This window comes from Tetrao urogallus, assembly GCF_951394365.1.
Source record: "Tetrao urogallus genome assembly, chromosome: 2".
Lineage (NCBI taxonomy): Eukaryota > Metazoa > Chordata > Aves > Galliformes > Phasianidae > Tetrao > Tetrao urogallus.
Window position 1 is genome coordinate 103,082,019 of NC_136814.1, and position 27,513 is coordinate 103,109,531.

Genomic DNA, 27,513 nt, shown 5'->3' on the forward strand with positions numbered 1-27,513 from the left:
AAATACTGTTAAACAAGGATTTCTGAATACCTACAGAGAAAGTCAGGTTGACTTCAGTTCTTTTTTTGTTAATCAGAGGCACTGAGTGGTGCAAAAAGCAGCGGATTTCAGTGTTAACAAATCACTGAGGGTTACCTGTGCATCCACTCATCACCTGACAAAGCTCCATGTTAGCCTTCTGCTTTAATGACAGAGAGATCAGGCCTCACAAAAAGGCTACAGTACTTCTGCTTCCAACAACACCTACACTTTGTTAGCCACAATCACTGGAAGATTTGCCATTGGGGCCATTGGTGGCAAAAACGGAGCAAATCACAGAATCACAAGGTTGGAAACGATCACCCAGTCCAACTGTCTTCTCATTACCACTGAGAAACTGATAAAGACAAACTGGATCAATAGGACGATTTACAGCTAACTAAAGACATGGAACGTTGTGTTTTGTTTATAACACGAGGCAGTAAGTGCCACGGTGTCACAGTAATGCACCTAACGAATGAAAAATTACTTAGGAAAACAAGAACCACCAAGGCAACAATCTAAGATTACCTTCATTGGTCCAGGGTGGCTTAAGACTTTTACCCTCTGTCGGTTTCAACAGATCTCCAAACTTCTCACTTATGTTTAATTTAGCAGCACATTTCTCTGCCTCGTGAGAAGTGGTGGCTTCTTTTAGCTTTTTTATTTCTTCATTCTGCTTACGCCTCTCCTCAGCTTCTTTTGCAATTTGTTCTTGCCTTCTTTTCTCTTCCTCCAGTTGTCTCTGCCGTTGCTCTGTTTCTCTCAAGATCCCAGCTTGCTTATTTTTCTCCTCCTCTTCATGAAGCTTTTCCTGAACCTTTTCCTGCATTCTCTCTTCCTCTAATCGCTTCTTCTTCTCCTCCTCTTCCCTTCGGATATTTTCCTGCCACCGGTTCTCCTTCTCCCTTTTTGCTTTCCTTAAAAAAGGAAATGAGAAAGAAGTAGGAGAACATTCATCTAGAATTGAAAGAGATTCTATTCACAGAATAATCAACTTCACTTGTAAGTGGACTTGCAAACAAATCTGAATCTATGATATCAGTCACTTTTCTCACTGGACAATCAGCTCTTCCACAGGAGACTGCTTTATCTACACAAGAGTGCCAGGATATCCCATGTGTAAGTAATAAATGGATTTGAATTCTTAGTACAGGGAGACTGCCACACAGATACCTGCCTCCTCATACACTTCTGCTCGCCTGCACACAAGCAAGACAGAAGTGCATTCATTTAATAAGGGTGGCTTGAAGCTGCCCACCATGGCAACAAGCTTCCAAGCCCCATGACTGAAAAGTAAGATTTCCAAATAGATGAGTAGTAAAATTACGTTCTGTTATAAACATAGGAATAGTCTTTGCATGCTATCTTTGTTGCTTTAGCTCTCTGTTTTCAGCACCTACTCAGTGTTTATTGCACCACCGCTGCCACGCTCTTCAGCTTCTAAGGATAAAATGGGTAGCAGAGAGTCAGGAGAGGAGAAAAACAGTGGCATCTTAGGACAGCAAGTTTAAAAGCCCAAAAACTACTGTTTCTTAGTCAGCAACACAAAAGAAACTACACTTATTGGGAACAAGACCATGAAAAAGCAAGAGGCAGCAACTGAAAAGCTTGATTTCTCAGTACCAGCTGAGCAGCACAAAACCAGCACTTCGTACATGAACCAGGGCTGCTGCAATGATTTGCTCAAAGACCTATCCTAACGTTCTGGTCCTCCTCCTAAAACAGAAATCAAACTTACAGTTAAAAATGTAAGTTATTGAGCTCCCACGATTAACACAGGCAGTGGCACAGCCACATAGGGAGGTGGTGGGGTCATCGTCCCTGGAGGCGTTCCAGAGATGTGGGGATGTGGCACGGAGGGACGTGGGCAGTGGGCATGGAGGGGTGGGTTGGGGTTGGGGTTGGGGATCTGAGGTCTTTTCCAACCTGAATGATTTCATGAATTAAGAAGTCAATGTCCTCCCTACTGTGTAAGTACCATCTCACAATAGAATGAATATACACAACAAAGAACTAGCAACTACTCAAGAAGAAGTGCCTTTAAGGAAATATTTAAGAACTTTCCAAAGGTAACAAAACAAGGAGAAAACATGAGGAATTGCAGATGTGTGAGAATTATCTATCTGCAGTACTACAACCAGGCCTGGGGCCTGCAGGACATGAAGGACATGGAGCTCTTGGAGCAGGTCCAGAGGAGGGCACTGAGATGATCAGAAGGCTGGAGCAGCTCTCCTGTGAGGAAAGGGTGAGGAAACTGGGCTTGTTTAGCTTGGAGAAGAGAAAGCTACAGGGACACCTCATTGTGGCCTTCCTGTACTTGAAGGGAGCGTAGAAACAGGAGGGGGAATGGCTGTTTACAAGGATGAACAGTGACAGGACAAGGGGGAATGATTTTAAACTGAGACGGAAGGTTTAGGTTGTATCTTAGGAGGAAGTTTTTCCCCCAGAGGGTGGTGAGGCACTGGAACAGGTTGCCCAAGGAGGCTGTGGATGCCCCATCCCTGCAGGCATTCAAGGCCAGGCTGGATGTGGCTCTGGGCAGCCTGGTCTGCTGGTTGGTGACCTGCACACAGCAGGGGGTTGGAACTGGATGAGCATTGTGGGCCTTTGCAACCCAGGCCATTCTATGATTCTATGACAAAAGAAGCTAAAATGTTAATAGAAAAAGTGTTGCTTGGTTTATTTGCCCTTCACACCTGAGTTTCTAAATTCCACGAAAAGATAAAAATAGATCAGAAAAAGGAAATGCAGAACGCCTTGTATTGGTGGTACTCCATTTAAACTGCTTTTCTCAAGACAACTAAGCAGGATGTATTTTTGCCAATTATACTTCCTGTGTATTAAAATCAGTATCTGAAAGACACCCTGGCACTCCTTTGCTCTAAAAACTGCTATGCTGACACACTTTAAGACATGGTACCTTGCAGCTTCATCTTCCAGCCGCTTTTTCTGCGCAAGTTCGGCTCTTCTTTTCTCTACCTCTCTTATTTTGCTCTGTTTGATCTTATGGAGCTGCTCCAAGGCTAATTGCTGTGTGCTGTAGCTTTCTCTCAGGTCCTAATAAGGAAACACAATAAAGTACATCATAAGAAATGAAACCGATCTTTTAGGAAGCACCCGAGCACTGTAACACTTTGTGAACCAAACTATTATTTTATCCATACAAATGAACAACGTAACACTGAGTTCTTAACAGTCCTTGAAGGTCACTGCAGAGTCAGACAAACTGAAGTATGAAAACAGCTGGCAGGTTTGCAAGTCCATTCATAGAACTCGGGCTTTCAAAGCGCCCTTCAGACAAACACCTGCTGGAAACAGCAAATGTGACAGGAAACAGGGAGAAGCGTCACGTTTCCATACAACACTGTGTAAGGACAAAGACGACAGCGAAGCACGCTCTGAACAACCACAAAACACACTGTTGGAGAGGCAGGCTTCAACTGAAAGCCAACACAATGCCATAAAGCTGAGAATACACCCCCAGCACCCCCCCCCTTTGCAACATTTCTGTTCTTTCTCTTCGCTCCCAATTGTAAAACACAACGACAAATTGCTGCATGCAAATGGAAGACTGAAATTATTTGAGCAGAATAGGAGGGATCAGTTCCATAACTCAATCAAAAAGCTTAAGAACATCCTCAGTAGGCTTACCACTGCAGGCAGCTACAGCCTAACACTCACACTGCCTTCTTCCTCTATGAACTTCTACTTTTTGGGGCACATTCTTCAGTTCCTATTTCACCTCCCTCTGATAATGGACATTTTCACAGGACACAGAGCGTGAATCTCTGGGATAATTGCATTTACAGGAAAGAAAACCAGCAATAATTTGAGTACCTCAAGAACTTATTTTGTCACAGTACAAAGCTAGACGTCACACTACCATGAGGAATCCTACTGACACACACTGAGCTACAGGTGCACTCTGCCTTGCTGTATCTGATGTGAAATGCAAATAAAGCAGTTATCAGTGATCTGTTCCCACCACAGTAAGCACTGCCAACCACAAACACAGTGCCTGAGAAACACTGTGCAATTCCTACAAACAAGATTTCTGTGCCAGTGAAAGTCTCAAACACATCTACTTGCTACTGTTTTTTTCCCAAATGTATTCAGTTGAAAATATTTTCTCATGCTACACAGAAACTGAGGATTGCTATGGAAACAAACTCTCATATCTTTGCTTTAAGAAGGAAAAAACCCAAGCCAGATTTCTGACACCAGCAGACAAAAGCAGCTTGAGGAAAAACAGGAAGCAAGTTTTAGTGCAGGGTTAATCTGGAGGTTTAAAAGCATGGCTGTCGCTGTGGCATGTCATCACCTGGGCACTGACACCACTTCAGTCCCAAACTCAGGATTCACACACCTGACTCCACATACATGACTTGAGGGCCAGAGCACCTCCCCTACAAAGACAGGCTGAGGGAGCTGGGTTTGTTCAGCCTGGAGAAAAGAAGGCTTCAGTACCTAAAGGGTGCCTACAAACAGGAGGGGAATCGACTCTTTGAAAGGGTTGATAACAGCAGGACAAGGGGAAATGGTTTGAAGTTGAGGGAGGGAAGCTTTAGGTTGGATGTCAGGGGGAAGTTCTTTACAGAGAGAGTGGTGAGGTGCTGGAACAGCTGCCCACAGAGGCTGTGGATGCCCCGTCCATCCCTGGAGGTGTTCAAGGCCAGGTTGGATGGGGCCCTGGGCAGCCTGGGCTGCTATGAAATGTGGAGGTTGGTGGCCCTGCCTGTGGCAGGGGGTTGGAGCTTCATGATCTTTGAGGTTCCTTCCAACCCAACCATTCTATGATTTTGTGATTCCCAGCTTCAGGTGCATGAACTAGACATGGTGAGACGCAGAGAGAGCAACAGATGGAAAGCAAGGAGAAGACACTGCTTCCATCTTAGACAGTGCTCTTTTTGTTGATATTACCTTAACTAAAAAGAAACAGTTGAGTAAAACAACTTAAACACAGTCCATTAAGACATAAAATAGCTATCATCACTTTGCAGTTTGGCTTTCTAAGCAGGTAAACAAAATTGTACATCTTTATGAGGATTTAAAAGCTAGCAGAAAGAACAAAACTACTGGTTTTCTTTTAGGAAAATTTCTTTAACATAAGTTACATATCCAAACAGAAAGGGTAAGCAGAGAAAAAAATGCGAAATAATTAAAAAGCAAAAGAGCCAAAGATTAGAAAATAACCTTAAGTAAGAGGAAGAGGTTGTTGAGACAGCTTAGCAGAGACAAAAGGCACTGAAGAACAGAATCATCCATACTGTCACACTGTAAGATAAGGCAGATAAAAAGCTAATTAATCTTTGCACTGTATTTTGGAAAACATTTTTTAGGGAAGACTAAACAGTGGATGCAGCCACTGAACACAGCAAGCCATGCAAGCATACAAGGAACTCAAAATGCACGTCACTGATGTTTCATGCAGCCTGTCCTTCTTCCAAGAAAAGCAACTCTTAGCAATGCTTACAAATTCAATCCCTGTCCTTTTTGATGGCGAGTGCAGAGCCCTCGAGTTGGCCCAGGATAAATGCACTGCGTAGGAATACAGTTCACATCACTGCCACTGAGAGTAAGCCAGGAAATAAAGTTAAGTGGATTCATGCCTGAGCACTGGGTGCATTTTTAGGTACATCAAGAGTTGCTGCTGAAACAAAAGTAGTTTTAGGGCCAGCAGTCAACATTTACCACCTTATCCTCAAAGCAGCAGCCTATGCTGACTTACAGAACAACACCTAAGTCTGCTACTGGGTCCTGTGCAGTGTGCTGTGAAACCCTGGACTCCTTTCAACAGGAATTAAAACTCCACGATTCAAAGATTGTAGCCCATAAGAACACTGTATAACCCCATAAAAAAAGAACCTTCCAGAGCCTCAGAAACCTCAATTCCAAAGCAAAGGTTGAGAGTGAGCAACAGTCGATTCATGCAAAGCAATGATCAGCTAGATGTTGATATTTTAGTACATCAGGATAGCTTTAAATGAATTTTTCTTGTGCTACAAGACTTCTGGTCATTCTTTTGTGACACTGAAAGTTGGGAAGACCTTTTGGAAGCGCCAGCAGTCTTTCCACATGGATGAAGAAATACACTCACTGTACGCAGTCAGAGAACACACGTACCTTCAGCTGGCTGTTAAACGCATCCATTTCAGCAAGCTTAGCAGCAGTTTCTTTCTCAAGGGCATCTAATTGTTCCTTAAGTCTTTGGCATAATTCTTCCTTTTCTAGAGACTTCTTCTGCACTGAAGCAATTCCTGCATCTGCATTAGAAGATAAACAACTTTCTGTTCTCATCAAGTTATTTTCTCCCCAGCATACATACATACATTCCCAAATTCCTTCCTTACAAAAATCTTTTGACTTACCCTCCTGTTTGCATACAGCACCAAGAAGTGGGCCAACATCCACCTGACACATAGAGGCATTACGTGTAGTATGGAATGCTTTACAAATGGTTTTTTGTATCATGTTGGATCAGTTCATAGCAAGCTTCTGAAGGCAGGAATTTGCAGCGTGCTTTGATACAAAGATCAGTGTAAACTTTTATTGAACCCCCCTGACTTAATGCTACCAAAACCACACTGTGTAACAAGGATCATTGTATCTGAGGATGGCACAGTCTGCAGAAAGGAAGCTTTAAGCAAACTCTGTTTCTCACAAAAATGTGCTTGTTTGCTTCTTATTCACAACACAGTAGAAGCAATGGAACACAGATGCAACAATTCTTAGGTGGCTCTCACTGAAAAGATACTAAAACAAAGGCAGGATTGACCCTCTCTGTATCCTACAGCTTATTTTTTTAATCAGCATGACATGAAATGACAAAAACCCAGCAACGTGAACCAGGACTCATCTGCAGGCACTTACTTTGAGTGCTGTCGAGTTGAACGTTTTTAATTCTCTCACTTAACAACTGCTTTTCAGGAACTAAATAAGTCAGCTTATTCTGATACTCCTGTAGATATTGAAGAGAACATAACACATTTTTAATACTGTGTATATATTCACATGCAAAAATTTTCAAACAGAACCCCAAGGCACTTTAATGAAACATGGATGCGAGTTAGCACTACAGGGAGGAGGAAAAACTACTTCTATACTTCCTGTGTGAACAACATTAACACCAAATAACTTTTTAATCTTTAAATCTTATCACAGCTGGAAAAGAAGTTAACAGATTTATTAAAAGTGGAAACTATCATGAGAACAGAGCTGCAAGCTTCTTAGAAGGAACAGGACAGGGGTGGGGGAGTTGCCCTCTAAGAAGAGAGACTGCAAAGAGCTGCCTCTGAGGAACTGATCATCAAGTTGAGAGCCTGTGGGTTAAAATTAAGGACCAGACCAATGAAGGACATCTGGTGGTCAGGGTCCACTACAGGCTGCCTAAACAAGGGGATTCTGTGCATGAGGCCTTCTTGCTTCAAATGCAGGGAATGTTGTGCTGGCAGACTCTCATCTTGATGAAGACTTCAACCACCCAGATGTCTGCTGGGAAAGCAACAGCAAGCAATCCAGGGGACTCCTGGAGTTTGCTGAGGATAAATTCCTGGTCCAATACTGGACAGATCAACCAGAGGTGAAGAGTTGCTGGATCTGATGCTCACCAGCACAGAGATCATGAAAGAGGTTAAGGCTGGGGGCAGCCTGGGCTGCAGTGAACATGGCCTGGCTGAGTTCATGATCTCGAGGAATACAGGCCTAGCAGAGAGCAGAGACAGGACCCTGAACTTTGGGAGTAAGAATTTCTGGCTGTCTGATGAACAGCCAAAAGGTCTAGGCAGGGCACGAGGGAGCAAAATCCCCTTCCCCTCACTGTAAGAGCAGAACAAGTCCAAAACTTTCTCATGAGGCTGAATGCATACAAGTCTACGGGGCTGAACAATATGCATCCCAGGGTCCTGGAAGAACTGGCTGCTGTGGGTGCCAGGCTGCTCCCCAGCATATCTGGAAAGTTGTGACTGTCAGGCAAAGTCCCTGGTGAGTTCATAAAAGAAAACATCTCTCCTATTTTCAAGAAAGAGAGAAAAGAGACCTAGGCAACTACATGTTGGTGAGACTCCCTTCTGTGCATGGGAAGATCTTGGAGCAGATTCTCCTGCAAGGTATGTTAAGGCACACGAGAGATGAGGAGGTGATCTGAAACAGCCAGCAGGGCTTCACCAAGGTCACATCGTCCCTGACCCACCTGGTGGCCTTCTGTTATGGAGTGATGGCACTGGTGGACAAAGCAAGGGCAACAGCTGATGTATGCAAGGCCTGTGACATGGTCCTGCACCACATCCTTATCTCTAATTGGAGAAACATGGATTTGAGAGCTGGATGGATTATTAGTGGATAAAGAATGGAAGGTTGCGGCCAGAGAGTTGTTGTCAATGGTTGTTCGTCCAGGTGGAGGCCAGTGACAAGTGGTGACCCCAGGGGTCCATCATGGGACCAGTGCTCTTCAACATCTTTGTCAACAACAAAGACAGTGAGATAGAGTGCAGCCTCAGCAAATGTGCAGATGACACCAAGCTGAGTGGAGCAGCTGACACAACAGAAGGAAGGGATGGCATCCAGAAAGACCTGAACAGCCTCAAAAAGCTGGCCACAAGAACCTAATGACGTTCAACAAGGCCAGGTGCAAGGTGCTGAACTGTAGCTGGGGCAATCCTGGATATGAGTACAGAGACCAACTTTTTACAGTTTGATAGTAGTAGGTCGAAGGGAAATGGCTTTATTTTAGAAGAAAAAGGTGAGATTTAGGTTAAATGTTAAAAAGAAATTATTTGGTCAGAGAGTGGTGAGGCATTGGCACAGGCTGCCCAGAGAATCTGTGGTTGTTCCATCCCTGGAGGCGTTCAAGGCCAGGCTGGATGGTGCACTGAGCAGCCTGAGCTGATGGGTGGCAACCCTGCCGACAGCAGAGGGGTGAAAGTTGATGGGCTTTAAGGTCCCTTCCAATCTAAGCCGTTCTATTGACTGCCTCAAGCCTAACACAGAAATCCTCACCAAAAACTGAGGCTGGAACCATGAAAGTAACAAAAAGAAGTCACTATTACCAGTTAAAAAAAGTTTTGACTACTGTCTCCATTCAACTATCACCTTGTTATAGCATGCAATCAATTCTTTAGCACCACAGATGAGCCTAAAAACCTCTGCAACGTGGATGGCCTTGCAGATTCAAACTGATACACTGTTCCTCCTTGCTGGAGCACATAAAGTTACCCAAACACAAAACAGGAAATAAAGGAGAATTAAAAGCTTAATAGAAAACGATGTACCTGAAGTTGCTGTTGTAGTTGCTTGACTTCCATAATTCCTTGGTCACATTTTCTATCTAAAGCCTCCAGCTCAGTCCTCCGAATCTGCTTCTTGCTTCGAATATCCTGCAATCTGCCTGAGATTTGCTGATGTTTGTCCGTCTAGAAAGAAATCAGAGTAATGACACTACATACAGCAACAAAACCTTTCTCCGTACATCCGTGGAGAAGGTGTTTGATTACAACACAGTCAACTCCCTAACAGAACTCAAAAACACCTGGTTTAGATTGCTCATCCAAAGCAGAGTAAAACTCCTAGCAAACCATTAAGTCTATGTGCTAAGATTTGCACATTTCAAAACATTGCATTTCATTTCAAGTTGGGCAGTGAAACGTATGCCTTACCAGAGCTTCTAATTCAAGATTAAGGCTCTTCTTCTTAGAGGTCAACTTGATAATTTCTTCTTGTTCTCTGTTACGCTGATTAAGAAGTTCTTGGCGACGAATTCTCTCCCATTCCAAACGCCGCTGGCGCTCCAGTTCTTGCTTTGCTGCCTATAGAGAAGTTACACTGCTTTAAATCACCATGCAGGTACAGAACCCTGAGATCATGCTTTAATACAATGTGCTCAACTTGTAGACAGTGTAACAGTAACACAATGTACTGTTTTCCTCAAAATGTCTTTATAAACATCAGCGTCAAAGAACGGCGGAAGTGATCCGCCAGGATTCTTCATGCCACGCTCCTATCCCTGGTAAAGGAAAGCAATTTGATGAAAGATGCATAATTCAGAGGAAAAAAGTCTATTTAGCTTAGAAAACTGACCACAGATGAGCACGCTGAGGTATTATTCCTAACCTCTTTTGAGTATTTCACAGATCTACCTAAAACATGAAAGCCTTATGCACACACTGAGACACCAAGCAGAAGCAAATCTGCCTGAAGTTCAAACAGCAAAATATTATCAGCTGTCAATTCAGTAGATTCTTGTTTGGAATACAGATATATATATTTTTTAATTAAAACTAAGAAACCTATCCAACAAGTCTCATCTGTCCTTTGAAGAATCCGAAAGTCTTTGATTCAATTCAAACACCACTTTGTTCATTTGTAACACACACCATTTTCAGACAGAAATGCCATTCTTTCTCTCCAGGAGAGCCTGCCATTGGCCACTCAATGAGAATGAGTCGAGGTCAGTGCCCAAATCCTGAGCGCTCCATCAAGTGAACACCACATGCACACACACATTCCTTAAAGCATTACAAAGACAATGTCAAGAAAACAACCTCCCGCCTTTCTATTTCTTTCCTCCTTTCTTCTTCCCTTTGTCTTTCCAGCTCTCGTTGTCTTTCCAGCTGCCTTTCCAATTCAAGCTGTTTTTTCCGTTCCTGCTCCTGACGTTCCCTCTCTCTTCGTTCTTGTTCTTCTCTTTCTTTCTGAGCCTTACGTTCTGCCTCTCTCTGCTGCTGTTCCAACAGGACCTGACGGCGTTTTTCCAGCTCCACGTTTCCTCTCTCATAGTTTGCTTTTCTTTTGTCCTCAAACGTCACTAAAACAAGGAGAAGTAGTTATTTCTGTCCTGTGCAAAACACTGCTCTCCAACAAGTGCCTCAGTTATGCCACTAAAGATAGGTATTCTCTTTTTGGCAAGTTCAGGTGGTCAGGCCACGACGATGGAAGCACTTGGCATTTTTTCTAGTATTATTTTTCTTCCCAAAAATACCTTCAAACTTTCCTAAGTCGATTCCAATTGCAAAAACATTGCATTTAAAACTGACCAAGAAAATGGTTTTAATTTTAAAGGAAACACAAAGGAGCAGCTTTTACAAGCTGAGAGAAGTCAATATTTTGTTACAGAGGTTTTCCACTGAGCAAGAAATGTTAACACACAGAGTGAGCCTTAAAGGGCGTTCCCTGTAAGATCTCCTGGAGTTAAAAACAGCAGAAAACAAAACAGGATTAAGCTGAACTACAGCAGGATAAAAGGAGACTGAAAGGAGTGACTGAGGTTCCCAGCAGCCACTCTTAAAAAGAGAGGCACGTTGAGTCCCACACTGCACACACAACAGACCGTTGCCATCAGGCAGCCAACAGCAGAATTGACTTTTGTGTGCACCTCACATCTTGTCTTTAGATAATTAAACAACATTGGGATCTCTTGTTTTCAGAATGTCCAGAACAAAGTACTGCCAGTAACACTCAACAGCAAAAAAATTTTGCAGTAGCACTGCAGTAGTTGAAAATGAAAGATTTATTTTCCAAAATACATTATTAATCAGCACACTTTTCCATTCCTACAGCTAATAATAGCACCCATCTCTGCCTTCTCCTTTTTATTAGATGTAATAGGCTGACTACAGCCACTTAACAACCCTCCTACCGTCCAAGTTAAAAGGGATCTAGCTCCTGAAATGAAACCCCCCAGGGATTTGGTTATGTCTTCCACTTTCTAAGTGTTCCAGCGTCCTTCAAAGACAGCCTTATTTACCAACAGTGAGACCATGAACTTTGTTTTACCTGGCTGTTTTTTCTGTGGCTCCTCCTCTTGCACAGGCTGGTAAGACGGCAGAGTTCCATTGATATTTTCGGAGTATTTTCCACTCCTGGAGATGGCAAACAAACAAACAAACAAAAAAACCAACAAACACAAAACCCCATCAGACAAATAACACAGTTACCTTGTTTGCACAAAAAGCTTCTGTTGAAGGCACAGTATGTTTCACTGCCTTCAGCAATTTACCTGAAGGAAGGTGGTACCAGCTCCAGAGGCAGAGTTAGTGGCAGAGGTTGCCCAGCTTTGGCCATATCAGTTAGGTGCATGGCTAACACAAACTCATCTGCTTTCAGCTGTCCGTCTCCATCAATATCAGCCAATGACCTGCACAGTTTTAATAGCAATAATAATTAGAACTAAACATCACCACCACTCACAAGTGACAGCCGAAGATTTTCACACCTGGAACTGTGAAATAACAAACAGAAAACTCCTCTGACATGTGCCAAAATTAAAATTAGTAATAAGAACTGTGGATGGAAGGAGTGGCTGGAAGGAGACACTATTCTCAAAGAACCATCGATTCAGATATGAACTGTGTCCTTAGACTCACTTAGACTGGACTTACGTGAGATGCTCAATACGTGTCTGTGCTGTATTTTGTACTCAGGGTTGGACACACACACAAAAATGAGCCATTGAAAAAAGAATCAAGAAGGAAGCAAACAAAAAATCCAGCACCCACTCACACGCCACAGGGAAAAAACAAAAGGAGGAGATGATGAAATGAGTTTTTTATTGTGCTGACAGACCAACACTATTCACACAGCACTGTTATTTATTATTACATTGTTAGTGCTATATTACAGTAATTAAGACCACAATGCCAGTAGAAGTATCAGTAATCCCTTACTTTGGGCAAAACTGTAAGTTGGTCTGGTAATCTACACGTGCACAGAGACATCCCTGCACTGGCTACTGATGCATCCAGACCAGGCACCCAGGAGGAAAGCAGTAGCTGTGTACCTGCTTTATTTCCCCACACTCCTACATGGATGAACACAACCACAAACTCCATTTTTACCCTCACAGTGTGCAATCAAACAGGAATAATGTTTCAGGTCGCTGTTGATACAAACAAATGACTGCCCCCAAGATAAAGACAACAATGGAACCTCAGCGTTCCTCTGGAACAGTGAAGTTCACATGTGAAATCCGAGTTTCAACTGAAAGCAAAATCCAAACTATCTTATCTAGCAGGTTAAAGGCAAATTATTCAAGCCTTCAGACAACTGTAACAATTTCCACCACCACAGCAAAGACAAATCTTAAAAGCTGTTTGATATGCAAGTACCTTGATGGGCAACTCCTTCTTTAAGCTCTCCATATTTTAAAACTAACAAGATCATAGAATCATTTCAGAATCACAGAATGGCCAGGGTTGGAAGGGACCTCAAGGATCATGAATCTCCAACCTTCTTGTTGCATGCAGGGCCACCAACCTCCACCTTTAATACCAGCCCAGGCTGCCCAGGGCCCCATCCAACCTGGCCTTGAACACCTCAAGGGATCCACAACCTTTCTGTGCAGCCTGTTCCAAGATGAGATCACAGAATTGTAGGGGTTGATCTTTTGCTTTACAATTCTGCTTTTCAAACAAACAAATCCTCACCTCACCTTAAGGATCCCACCACTGAGATGGAAGTTGAAATGAACATCTGTGCTACTCCATGGAATTCAAAAAACAAAGTGTGAATAGAATAGAATCATAAAATCCTTAGAGTTGGAAGAGAGCCCTGTGGGCCATCTAGTCCAAAAAGTGAAAAGTTTAATATATTAAAGTTGAAGTGTCTTGAAAAATCAATCACCAAATGAGTTTAAGAAGCAGCTTTGTTTCTGCTTATAGTGTCAGATCTACGGTGTCCTTTCATCATTTCTTATTAAACAAAAACTTCCTCTCTTTTAACACCATAAATGTATGGAATGCACATTCAGCAACTCAACTTACCAAATAGTAGCCAGCTGAGTCTGTGAGAGGTTTGATTGCAGAAGGGCATTCCTTGCTTGAAATCCTTCATGCAAAAACACAAAAGAGATTAATAAATACTTGGAACAAAGATTCACATGTAGCAAAAATGGGTCATGAACTGGGGCATGTTTATTTTTAATGTTAATCTAATCCATTTTCATTAATCGCTGACAGTTGGCATTACTTCCAGGCTTAACAAAAGGCATTACAATCTGAACACAATGAAGATGTGAGTATTCTGGTGTAATTCTCTTCTCATTCAAAGGTCAAAACTGAAAAACTGACATAAAAAAGGGGTATTTATGGTAATCCCCACAGCTGTTACAAGAGCACAGCTGACTGCCTGCTGGAAGTTTGAGCTGGTAAGCTGGAAAACTGCCAGTTTTCCTTGGTCAGCAGAGAACCATACGCCTTTCTCAGGCAAGTCAACGAAACCTTCAGCCCCAAAATCAACCAAACAAGATAAAAATGCATAGAGTCCCTTTCAGGAAAGAGACAATTGTCCTTTTTTGTGTACTAAAAAACTGAGGCAGAGGGTTGGCAAGCAGTCAGTCAAAATGAGAAATCTGCTCAGCTACAGGCATACATTCTGACTCCAAATCTATCTCCACTCACCAGATTACCATTAATAATCCAGTTTTACAAGCACTTTCATTTCAAATTCTGCTCTTGTGCTAACTTTGTGCAAAGTCTTTCAAAGTCACCACAATGCTGTGGCACAACACAGACGTCACTGGAAGTCAACGAGGAATTACACCCTTAAATTACATTCCAGAAGTTACAATCCATGCCTGCACGACTGCCACATCTTTCCTCAGCTGCGTTCTTTGAAAAGAAGACAAAGCCCAAATATCTAAGCAGTTACTGATGGATACACACAGAAACGGAGACGTGGCACAAAAGGCATTGTGTAGATGTGTCTCATTTTCACAGAAAGCACTGCTCCACTGCTTTTTCCCCATGTGTACCAAGTGCCATACTCACCTGATAAATACCCACTCATACTTTTATCAAGACTGTTAAATTTCTGTCTGTATTTTAATCTGGAAGCCTGAGGAACTGCCCAGTCTGAAGGTGCAATCTTTGGTGAATTCCCAGCTAGCGAAGCACTAGAGGAAGAATTTGAACTGCAACACAGTTTCAAATAAGAAAAAAAGAAAGAAGATCTCTAAGTTAGTTACTCAGCTTAACAAACAGGCATTGGTACAGAAGATACACAGCATCATTTGTTGCCCAGATGAGAAGCCCAAAGTTGGACATGCATTCATCCTACATCTTGTGCCAGCAGCAAAAAAGTACAAGCATTTCTGAACCACCTTCTGGAACTGAGAACCCCCTGCACTCTTTTGGGAGTTGCCCCTTCGAAGCCCAACTGTACAGATAAAGCTAAACCCTTTCTTCTGCCTGTGACAAAGCTCTAAAATCAGCAAACAGAGCAGTGATGACAAAGATTGATGATCATCTATTATTCACGAAACAAATTCACAGATAAATATTTATAACACTGTTCTTATGTGCCTGTTGGTGCTATCTATAATGAATGACCACATCAATCCATAAGCACTGCTTTTACAACCACTTGTCTTACTTTTATTTGCTAATGCTGTGCATTACCTTCTTTTCGGCACTGCTTTTACTTGTTTGAACTTTCTCTTCTACTTCAGAAAGTTTGGATAGAGTTATTGAAAATATTAATTTGCCTAGATCAAAACAGTCTACTTTCAGATTTGGCAGGCCATTATCAATGAATAATACCTAAAAAACATAAGTGCTTTGTGTTTTTTAGGAGGCGTACTATTCGAGTATAAGATATAGCCATTGTAAACTAAACCTTCATACCTGCTAGATCCTAAATCGATTAGTGACTGTGCCTTCTGCATGTTAGATCCACCAAACCCTCCTGCCATGGGACCTAAGGAACCGGTATGAGGCTGCACTGAAACAGACAAAACCAAAAGCTGTAAAGAAAACTGGTATACAGTAATGATTTGTAAGAAACACCCAAGTGTTTGGGAGAAATAAGAAAAGCTCATCAGTGCCTTGTTTTAAAGGTTGTTTAGTTATGAAAGACGTGACGAATGCAACATTTGGAAAGAATGTGTGCATACTGGGTGGCCAGCAGGGAGAGGGAGGTGATCGTCCCCCCCTGCTCAGCCCTTGTGAGGCCCCATCTGCAGTACTACAACCAGGCCTGGGGCCCCAGGACATGAAGGATGTGGAGCTCTTGGAGCTGGTCCAGAGGAGGGCACTGAGATGATCAGGGGGCTGGAGAGCACCTCTCCTGTGAGGAAAGGGTGAGGGAACTGGGCTTGTTCAGCTTGGAGAAGAGAAAGCTACAGGGAGACCTCATTGTGGCCTTCCTGTACTTGAAGGGAGCGTAGAAACAGGAGGGAGAACAGCTGTTTGTGAGGATGGATAGTGATAGGACAAGGGGGAATGGTTTTAAACTGAGACAGGCCAGGTTTAGGTTGGATCTTAGGAGGAAGTTTTTCCCCCACAGGGTGGTGAGGCACTGCAACAGGTTGCCCAAGGAGGCTGTGGATGCCCCATCCCTGCAGGCATTCAAGGCCAGGCTGGATGTGGCTCTGGGCAGCCTGGGCTGCTGGTTGGTGACCTGCACACAGCAGGGGGTTGGAACTGGATGAGCATTGTGGGCCTTTGCAACTCAGGCCATTCTGTGATTCTATGATTATGATTCTATACAGGTTTATTAATTTATTTATTAACTTGCATATTAGTGCGTTTCTCTCTGAAATTAGCCAGGGGAAAAATGAGATTCACCCATCAAACCAAGCAGTGGACTGCACTCTACTTACTTGAAGAGAAAGGTATGGCCAAAGGCTGCAGAAGGCTGGATGTTCCGTTTGGCAGTGATGAGGTACTGACAGAAGGCACCAGGGGAGCAGAAATAACCAAAGGAGGAACGGATGTCATTGAGGTCAGAGACATTGGAGCTAACGGTGTGATCGTAGACATGGATGTTGGCATGGACAAATTTGGCATACTACCCATTCCTAGAGCAAAAACAAACAATTCATGATCTTGTATGGCACACGCTCCAGCAAGAAATGGAATCCACCATGCTAAGTAAAAGCACACAAAGCAGCCTGCATCCAGAGATGCAATTAAATAGATGCTTGTGTAGAATATTTACTCTTCCCCCAACATTCACACAGCACAGCTAACAGAAGGAAATATACTGAAGATGAATTTACAAAATAAAAACCCAACCCCACTCCTTACAAGGAATTCATTCTCCAGGCTGACCTGGCAAATATTTCACAAAAGGATTAAGATGTAATTTTCTATAATTATCCACATAACTCATTTTTCAAGAAGCCTTTCTGTGTCTGCCCCCTGAGACAGAATTCTAACAGAACAGGAAACTTGTGACAATTCTCTACAAAGAGCAGCTGATGACATTTCTGAACTAAGCCTCTTCCTAATCTTGGTCCCAAAAAAATGTACAAAGGTGCAATGTCCATATTTAGGGGCACATGCCCAACACAGGATTGCTTTAAGGCAGTTTTCTGATTAAGACACTTGAATTACTGACTAAATCTTGTGGAGGAAAACAGGATGCAGATGAGGTGATGAAAGGTTAATAGCAAGTATTCATTTGCCAACCACAGCTATATATAAATGCATGCACTGGTATGCAAACACAAGATTCAGAGTGGGGCAGACATCTAAAAATCACATGTGCAATTATTGCACACACACATTGAACTCCACTGTATAAACACTGAAAGAAGTACAAGCAGAATTTTGTAGCCTAGCTGAAACCAGGTATATATTTTCTGCTACAAAATTACAATCAGCCATGCACTGACACAAACTCAATTCCAAAACAGGGCAGAAAAGTTAAAAATAATTATACTCCATCGATGATCAAGTGAACAATCTGATTAATTCTAAAAAAGTATTTTAAATACTGATGTCAAAACTTTGACCCTTGCTAAGTTTAACTGAAAAGAAGAAAAAGAAAGTTAGGAGGGTAATCTCATGAGTGAATAAAGGGAGACAGAAAAAGGCCTTCAGTATGACAGCCTGCAAGCCAAAGGGCAGACGTGAAGGGCCCTCCTGAACCTCAAAATTCAATAGATGCTGCTTCTTTATTATTAAATGTCTTCAGAGAATGAAGTCATCAAAAAGGCCATTTGCTCTGCCTCAAGTAAGAGGCTTTGTGGATTTCTTGCATCAGCACAGCCACGGTGGTTTCTTGTTTTTAACTGATCCCCTCAGTGCTGTGGTCAGATTAATGATACTTGTGTTTGAATGCAGATCAACTGTGTGTTTTCTCTCTGAACACCAATTAACTGTATATTAATAAGTACCAAAGCGAGCTGACATTAGAGGTGAAAGTACTGGAGTTTGTTTCATGACAGGAGGGAGAACCATAGGCAAGTGCTGTCCTTGTAATTTCAGCTTGATGAGTTTCATGGCTATAGAGAACTCCTGTTGATCCATTTTTCCATCTTTGTTCAAGTCTGACAGTGCCCTTAAAGGAAAAACAAGAAAAGAAAGAAAGAGTCCACACAGCAGAAATGTAACAAAGCTTTTCACCAAATGAGAAGCTTTATTATCAATTTTACCTCTGTTTTTATACAAGAAAAAAACACACTGCAACCATCTATATACCTTCTCCTTATGACAACATCTAAATTCTTCTCAGTTTGCATCATTTCAAAACATAATATCTAACTATATCCAATTTAATTCACTTGGTAGACTTCTACTTACTTCAATTTTCAAGTTACTATGTATTAAATACTTAGAGTAGGAAGGTATTTGGGAAAACAGTCATCTCCTGCTTACTTGTTGCTACAGCAATGTTTTTTTCTATGCTGAGAGCAAGAGCAATTATTTTAAATGAGCATGTTGCAGCACAGGGAATTACTGCAAAAAAAAAAACCATTACAATACAGAAACCTGCTAGAGGCATTAGAAGCCACTTCAAAAACCGTATTACTTCACAAATTCTGAAATCTCATTAATAAATTAGATGTCCATGAACAGGCACAGGAGCGTGGATAAAAAATGGCAAGGTTAATAACGAGCTACACGTTCTCATTCCCAGCTTTGTTCTCTTACTACTCAGAACAAATCAGTGCTGACCTGTGCTGTGGAGTGTCTGAAGAAGGAACTAACTTAGCGTTATATCAAAATGCTTTCTTTCACACTGTCCACCAGTGAGTCCCTCTTCATGATTACGGTCCGCTCTGACTTTCAGCATGTGGCCATCCTGATAACAACACCCACTGCAGCACCGTGGGTGAAGACTGAAGAATTTCAAAGAAGATAAATTATCTTTTAAGTGTTGCAACCACCACATGCGTGTTGCAAAGAACAGAACTTTGTCCTGTTCCTATGTTACAGCTCTGGGTTGGTACCTTACAGTCTATTATACCTAACCTACGATGGAGCTTCAGATCGTTGTCTGTTACAGCAGTTGGATGCCACTCACTTCCCCTTTTAAAAAACAGAAATATAAAATTGAAGCAAGAACACCTTACCATATGTCAGCGAGGACTGAAGATGGTAGACCTGATTGCAAAAAAAAGGTACGTGCTTGATCACCTATGAGAAACATGAAAGAAAGAGGCTTTGACTCTATGGACATGGATATTGACAAGCATCAAATCTCAGACAACCTCAGCACTCTCTCGTGGGAGCAGATCCTCAAAAGGAATCACCACACTTTCTAATCTTTTTGGTTGTGTGTCACTTAGCTCCTTCCTTCGTGACAGCTGTTATCAGATGTCTTCCTGTAATCTTGAATCCGCTCTCAAAAGCACAGCTTCTAAATAGCAGTAAGAAGCTTTAAGATGTGGGAGGAAAAAAGAAGCAAACAACTGCCAACAGTTTAACAACTGCACCATGTCAAGAGATGTCATACGTACGAAGTACGACTAATGAGCAAAAATTTCATCCTGACCTAATTACTTTTAGAGGAAAGGATGAGCACTCCGCTTCTTTCCTTCTCCTTCATCCAACCTAACCTGAGCCACTACTGTCTCTCTAGGAAAAGGAAAACAGAAAAAAAAAAAATAAAAAGAAGCAAAATCTCATGTTCTAAGCAATATTCTGTTCCATCACAGAAGCATCCAATAATTCAATATCTCAGGAAGGGAACAGGAACCACTGAGCACATTCATACCAAATTGCACATCAACTGACACTGACTGTGCTGCTAAACAAAGATATAATAAAGCACAGGCAGTGGTGTTTATGCTTATCTAGGAGCAAATTATAAAAGCTTAAATCTAAGGCTTCAGGTTATTTTTTCAGCACCTTCTTCCCCTTTTATTCACAGTCTTTAATTTCAAGCACTCTACAAATAAATAACGAAGCCTGCAGACATGCATGTGGTGGCCACGACATGGCCTCAAGGTAGTTCCTGGGAAGGCACACTTTCCAGCTGGTGCTAAAACAGCATTGAGACATCAGTATTTGTTTGGTCAATGCAGGAGATAGTTATCTCTTAGCTAACAGAAGTGCATACTCTCCACAGACAACTTCCTACTCTTTTCTCTGTCCCTTTCAGACCAAAAAGAGGAAAAACAGGGGCACCAGAGTTAGCAGATAGGGTACAGACTCAGCAGATAGTTAGGCAGGCAGGAGTGAGGGTTAATAAACTATAAGCAGTCATTAACAAGGATGAGTTGTCAGCATCTCTCTCCCTGCCTCCTACTCCAGAACAAAGATATCTCACATCGCAGTGTTCTCCAGCTCTTTTCAGACAGAAGAGAGCACTTCTTGTGTCCCTGGCATCGCTTGCCACAATAGCTAGAAGAAGTGTTTTGTTGGCAGCTTCCCATCTCAGTGCAGATTCAGCCTCTGACTCTGTTTTTTGAAAGCAGGCAGAGTGACAGCACTTGACTGCTGGCTGCAGAAGTGATGGGGTTAACAACTGTGTGCTTCTGTGCCAGACTTCGGTCCAAAGCTCGTACAAGTTTAGTAATAACCTGTGGCTGTTTGCCCAAACTATGCTTATTAGTCACACCACAAAGGCCTGAAATAGGATGTAGTTTTCAAACTGTTTCACAACATTACTTATGTGTACCCAGAAGTTAATGTGTAATGCAGAATCCCAGACTAACCTGTAATGTAGCCTCCCGTGGGCTTAAGGCTATCAAACTGCTTGTCGTGCTTGGCCCGCTCTTCTGCGGTGATGGCCCATATGTTTGGCCCTCCTAAAACAACAACACAACAAAAACTGAGAGATTGAAGATTCTGACAAATCAAACACGTCATTCGTAAAGCAAAGCTTGGCTTCTTGAAGGACAAAGCCAGATTTAGGCACGCCCAGCTCCTACCAGTTTGGCAAGGGCATTATGAAACCCAAACCCGCTCCCCAGATGTGGAAGTGGCAGCTGTAACTCTTCAGCCCTGCTGCTTTTTGCTCTGCTTTCAAACAAGCTGTTTTGGCTTTCCAAGCCGGTGCAAAGTAGTTGCCTGTGGCTGCTGTCAGCTTGCAGCTCGGGCAGGAAGCATGCCAACCACAGCACTCTGTGTGAACCAACGCTGCCCCGCTCCACCGGCGAACAAACAGGATTCAGTGTCAACTACAGGGTCTCGCAGAGGAGGCTCACATCCTACAGCTGCCCCAAAGACTCGTGCTTCGTCTTGCTGATGCTCTAAAATCAATGTTGGGACTGTTAATAAAAACAGTCTGGTTTCGTATGGTAAAGGAGTAACGTTATGGATTTATTTCTTAAAATAGCATGTGATTTCAATTGAGCTTTTTTCACTGCTTAAAAGGAAAATGTTTAACAATATTATAGCTCCAAAGTAATAAGGAGAAACTGCAAGGAATTATCATGTGTACAGAGACGTTCTGGTATACTACATGGAACCAAGAGTGACTTCAGAATCACTCACATCTGCTTTATAAAGGTCTGGCTGCGTGTCTGAGCAGGACAAGTAGTTTCCCAGTAACAGCTGGTTTGGGATTTATGCAAGAGAAGTTTTAATTGGGAAGCTTTTGACAAAATCTCATCTTTCAATCAGTGAATGTAAGAATGAGCCAAAATTTTCAACGGAATCCCCAGTAGCAACGTTAAAAACTTACTAAAAACATCTCCAACAAATTCTACCCAGCATTACCACTTCCAAAGGACTGTTACACCATCCTCCAAGGAATGGTATCACTCGCCAAAAAGCAGCCAAGGAAACAAATAATTCTTTCAATAAGATATTTACAAGGTTCTCTAAGGGCTATCATTCTCCTCCCATGTTTACACGTTGAATTCTTTACACTGCTGTTTCATATGGAAAGACAAATAGTTAGAAAGCAAACAAATAAGAGGAACTCAACGGCCATACGAATGACAAAATGGTGGGAGGACCTTTGGATATAACCTTGAAGCACCTGAGTTTGGAGTTCCACCTCCCCTTCCAGCAGCAGTTAGCAAAGGTCTACGCTGAAACAGCTGTTTTGTTCAGAGGAGACCTCATGGAGACCTCATTTGGAGGAAGGAGAATGAAGACGGGACAAGGCACCCCGCACTGCCAGCTCACAGTCCTCCCTCTGGCTCTCCATGCTGCCATGCCGGCCCACCTGGCCACGGTCTCACTGCTGAACTCAACGATGCAGGCAGCCACAACACTCTCCAGTGCTACACAAAAAGATCACACCACTCACACCGCTGTAACTTGTCGAAGGAACACAATTTGTATTATATTGCAGATCTCTGTTTACGTATGCACTGAAGTCCCCAGCATCATATAAACATATCATGAAGTATACAAGAAGATGGTGATTACTCTTTCAATTCCAGCAAAATGGACATTTGCATAACATGTGGTGAGTTTTCTTTCTTTTTTCCCCCGAGTTCCCTAACAAAACATGCAGAAGCACTTCTACAGCAGCCATCACCACGGCCAAGCATAAATTTCATTCAAGAAAAGCCTTGACTGCAAACAATGTTGTTATAGCAACAAATGCAGAGCCCGAGTGACACTCCAAAAGCTACTGAAGCTACTGTCCTGTCCAAGTGTGAGCCACAAAGTCATGTGTCAGCAGAAGAAGGAACCCTTCCAACTCTTTGCAAGGGGTGGAAAACAGCTGGACAAGGGGAAAGGGTTTGAAGTTGAGGGAGTGGTGAGGTGCTGGAACAGCTGCCCACAGAGGCTGTGGATGCCCCGTCCATCCCTGGAGGTGTTCAAGGTTGGATGGGGCTCTGGGCAGCCTGGGCTGCTATGAAATGGGGAGGTTGGTGGCCCTGCATGTGGCAGGGGGTTGGAGCTTCATGATCCTTGAGGTCCTTTCCAACCCTGGCCATTCTGTGATTCTGTGAAATGGAGAGAATATAGATCCTGAAGAGACCCATCTGCCAATAATTCATTTTCCAAGATATGAATTTCAGATTCTCCCTGTGCCAGAGAAACCATAAATCCTTCATAACTTATTCCATAAAGATACGCCCTCATCTACCAAGGGCTTTTGTAGACATGGAAGAAAATAATGCAACAGATCTTAAAACCCAAAGCCCAGGTAACCTGAATATTCTACTTATAAGGAAACATATAAAAATATACATTATTATTCAAAGAAAACACTCATTTTCAATAATTCTAGCAGTATCTCTCAAGACTTGCCAACATTAAAGGTGTTTAAGAGGAAATAACAGAGCACCTTGTAATTTAAAAAGTTGCAGGAAAACATGCTGTAAATTCCAAACATCACTGAGATAAGCAGGGTGGAGCAAGGAATACCCAAAGTCCTCCCGGGGCTGTAATTCTTCACAAGCTAAGAAATAAAATGAAGAGCACAGCATGAGAGGGAAGGTGAAAGTGTTGTGAGGGTTCATTTTCACCTTAACCAGGTGTCTGGGACTCTTTTGATGTTATAATTTGGAGATAAGAATAATAAGAACAAAAAACACTTATACTGAAAGTGTCATTAAAAACAAGATCCCTCCAAGCAAAAAATACCACATCAGTCTATCTGAAATCAACCCTTTGAACAACAGGGTTGAACACAAGGCCTTGGCAAGTCCACAAAGTGCCTCATGAAACCGTTCTTCAAAGTAATTACTGTGTTTACTTATGGTACAAAGGAGACCATCACAATAAAGACTTAGCATAGATGATGAAACTGGTTTGAAACTCAGCCCCCCTGCAAAATCACTATCGAAACCCAATACGACCCTCAGTGATACCGTGGTCATCTCCCAAAGCAATCATAAGCTAAACCTGACCTGTCAGCACTGCCTGATACACAAACTGTCGAGTTTGCTGGCCCACTGAACGTCTTCTGATGTACGACAGAGACAGATAAATGAACAAGGAGTGTACAACTCCACTAAATCATTAGCATGGCAGGCACACTGAAGTGTGCAACAACAGGGAGACCACTCCTGCAGGAAGAAAAAAAAGAGAAATATGCCACCAAGACATATCAATTAAATATCTCTACATTCCCTCAACAGCCCTTTGCCCAAACCTCTCAGTCTCTGGGCTGAGAAACGTGCTGCTGGTAAGCCAGATCCAGCCAAAGGGAACAACCAAGCTTGCCCAGAGCCTTCATCATTCTTCATTTCTCGCTGCCCCAGTTCTTAATCATGGCACATCATACATGACTCACAAAAATAAATCAACCTGCAGGCATCTAGCTCCTCTGGTCAGACTTGGTGGGGATGCCTTTCCATCACAGCTGTGGGGAAGAGGCACTCACAGATCCCTTGGTGAAGCAGTGATGAGCCTGGTTTGGAAGCAAGCAACTATGCTGGGGATTAAGCAACTTTTTCTGTTCCTTTAAGCTCATCCTAAACAAAAGACATCTTCCTAAGAGAACTTTAGGGTCTGTTTACGACAGGATCATAGACCTTGTTAGGGACAGCCTGTTTTCTTCAGAGGTTATCAGCCCGATGCAGAGCCCTAATGGCATCTCTAAAGGACTCACTTTGATGGGCTGCCAACACGAAACAGAAACAAACATTTCTTTCCTTCAAAGGGCGAGCTGCAAACGTAAAAGAGGGGAGGAAAGAAAGTGAAGCTCTAGAAGAGCAATAAACAGCCTTCAAAACGCTGCTGTGAAACTTCTGCTGCTGGTTAGTATTACAAATGCAGCTGTGCACACTGGTGTTAGTAGCAAAACAGACAACCTCTTCACTTGCAGAACACTGCAAGGCATTACCACGTTCTACAGGGAATGTGTGTTTCTCACTGGTTGGTGCTGCTTGTTTGGTACTCTAAGAAAAACTATGCTCCTACGAGCTACAAAGTTAATTAACTCCACTGAGATAATAAAACTAAATTGAGAGAGCACTCCCTGCACATGTAAGTCACGAGGACGAGTGATTATACACCACCTCTTTAACCATCCAAAAAAAAAACTAGCAGTAAATTTCATAATGAGCCTAAATAAATATTTATCCCCATGTTTAAAAAGGGGAAACTTCACACAGCAGCTTCCCTGCAGCTTCATAACCAGGGACTTTCCACAGTTCAACCATCCAGAGCATTCGTTGCTGCCTCCCATCAAGTGGACTCAAGAGAACTGCCTGGTGTGTGATGTGCTGGGATAACCCTACCTACAGACACAAACAGGGGGACACTGGAATTAAGTGCACCACAGACATATTCACAACAGATCAAACTGAACGACCCCAACTGAGGCAAATGAAGCGTGGAATCACACTTTTCATTTTTCTTTGGTGTTGGATAAGCACACTAAGAGTCTCAAACACACAGCACTTCACCATTATTATGAATTCCCACATTCCCCATCAGCGTTTCTAATATTTTCAGTACTTGTTTCTCCTATTTTTTTTGTTGACTTTTCTCTATTTTTGTAGATTTTCTGCCCACCCCAAACACTAACTGCTCATCTTTGGCTCCCAGCTCCCTCGGACCACAGCACGGCCCACGCTCAACCTGCCTTCCCAACACACACATTGATCCCACTACTTCTTGTCCCACCCAAAAAGCATCACAGAGGCTCTGGGAGTACAAGGCAACACTGCAGCAACCGCCAGAGGAAAAGAAAAGGGCACGTCTGTGCTTAAGGACAACTTGAGCAGTTTCTTTAACGCAGACACTGTTACAAAGGAAACACCTGTAGCTGAAGCCCATTCAACAGTAGGAAAAAGCTCCTTGTGTTTCCCCTTCCATTTCACATTTTCACTAAAGTTTTGAGTTTGTTTTTTTTGTTTTTTGGGGTTTTTTTTTGTAAGATTTTTAAAAGTCTCTGATGTGCTGCCCAAAAATAATTGTTCCACACAGCAAAGCTGGTAACTCATCTGGCCAAGAAACACCTGCTTAACTCAAGGGCACGCTCACAGAAACGTGAAGAAAGAAGCAGCAGATGTTGCACTGTGGGGTTTAATTCATACTCCCCCCTATTTTGTACAGGATTTCTACATATTGTGGTGCATTAGGAAGCCTCAGCTTCAGTAGTTCATTAAAATTAAATACTGGGGCTGTTTACTCACGTGCCCTGTAAACAGGAACAGCATTCCATACCATGCCCTATTTTCACCAACGTGATCATCGTGACTGAAGCCCCACTTCAGTGTACAGAACCTATCATAAAGAATGAACGTAAGAACTTCTTTGCCATGCTGTGATCTCAATTAGAAAGGCACTCCTTTCAGAATGAGTATAATCCCTACAACAACCTGAAGACACACTGTCTCCTCTAGTGTGAGATACATCATAGCACAGTCATAGCATCACAGAATGGTTGGGTTGGAAGGGACCTCAAGGACCACGAAGCCCCTCTGCCACATGCAGGGCCACCAACCTCCACATCAAATACCAGACCAGGCTGCCCAGGGCCCCATCCAACTTGGATCTTGGACACCTCCAAGGATCGGGCATCCACAACCCCTCTGGGCAGCCTACTGATGCTTACAGTGATGATCCACTTGTTAGCTGAATTTCACAGTGCAACTTGATGATTCCAAAGCACTTAAACTATCAGGTTGTAACAATGGGATATGACTATACTTACACAATCACAGTATCATTTATCATTATGGCTATCCATTTTTAGAAGCTCCTTTTTAATTCAATTATTGCCAAACTCCACTGAAACACGATGCAACGCAGCCAGGAAAACGTTTTAAAAGAAAAAACACAGACAGAGCAAAGTGCATCAATTTCCTTTTCAAAATGTGTAAATGAAGATCGTTTTAGAGATCTATCCAAGCTCCACTAGTGCAAGAACATGAGTATAAACATGACTGTACTCTTCAGTGCACCCAGGTGTGCTGCCTTTTGTGACAGTTGGTTCTAGCACTTGTGTCAACTCATTCAATGGTATTCTGTGAAGTTTTAATGAAACAAGAGTTCTTGAATAGCATTCCCCAGACCTCAGTTCAATAGCAGCAATAAATATGAAGTACTTTTTGCCTAACTGGAGAACCAGTGCTCTTGAAATCATCCGTAATCACTGAGTTACTGACAGGTGCACGTAGAGTAATCCCATTTTTCTCTCCACTGACATGGATTTGTACAATATGAATATTTCCTGATGGACCTTAGAAAAGGGACAGTCATAAAGCCACAACTACAGAAACTCAGTAGAAGGTATGAGATGGAATGTGCTCACAACATGAAATGGAAGGTCCTCTGCCACATTCTCCCATACCCTGGGAGGCAAAGGTTGCCTCCGTTTGTTGCTGGCGTAAGCGTACTGGCAGCTGGCAGCCTCTGCAGCTTTCCTTGGCACAACATGACACAGAAGCTGGAAGATATGCTTTATCCTTCA

General features: G+C 42.6%; 1 protein-coding gene across 2 annotated transcripts in view; it reads right to left on the reverse strand.

The window, feature by feature from the left end:
• Positions 1-27,513, reverse strand: part of ITSN2 (intersectin 2) — a gene marked incomplete at both ends in the record, with an annotated part of 56,575 nt that overhangs the window by 21,973 nt on the left and 7,089 nt on the right. Inside the window, 17 exons of one of the 2 annotated variants that reach the window (XM_079532707.1) lie at positions 550-938; positions 2,942-3,078; positions 5,215-5,295; positions 6,145-6,284; positions 6,892-6,979; positions 9,288-9,428; positions 9,672-9,821; positions 10,557-10,819; positions 11,788-11,873; positions 12,011-12,148; positions 13,773-13,836; positions 14,778-14,920; positions 15,633-15,729; positions 16,610-16,807; positions 18,131-18,294; positions 19,310-19,373; positions 20,897-20,989. In XM_079532707.1, coding sequence (XP_079388833.1) covers positions 550-938; positions 2,942-3,078; positions 5,215-5,295; positions 6,145-6,284; positions 6,892-6,979; positions 9,288-9,428; positions 9,672-9,821; positions 10,557-10,819; positions 11,788-11,873; positions 12,011-12,148; positions 13,773-13,836; positions 14,778-14,920; positions 15,633-15,729; positions 16,610-16,807; positions 18,131-18,294; positions 19,310-19,373; positions 20,897-20,989 — 2,436 coding nt within the window. The remainder of the gene's footprint in view (positions 1-549; positions 939-2,941; positions 3,079-5,214; positions 5,296-6,144; positions 6,285-6,891; positions 6,980-9,287; positions 9,429-9,671; positions 9,822-10,556; positions 10,820-11,787; positions 11,874-12,010; positions 12,149-13,772; positions 13,837-14,777; positions 14,921-15,632; positions 15,730-16,609; positions 16,808-18,130; positions 18,295-19,309; positions 19,374-20,896; positions 20,990-27,513) is intronic. The other variant, XM_079532708.1, reaches the window with a different exon arrangement.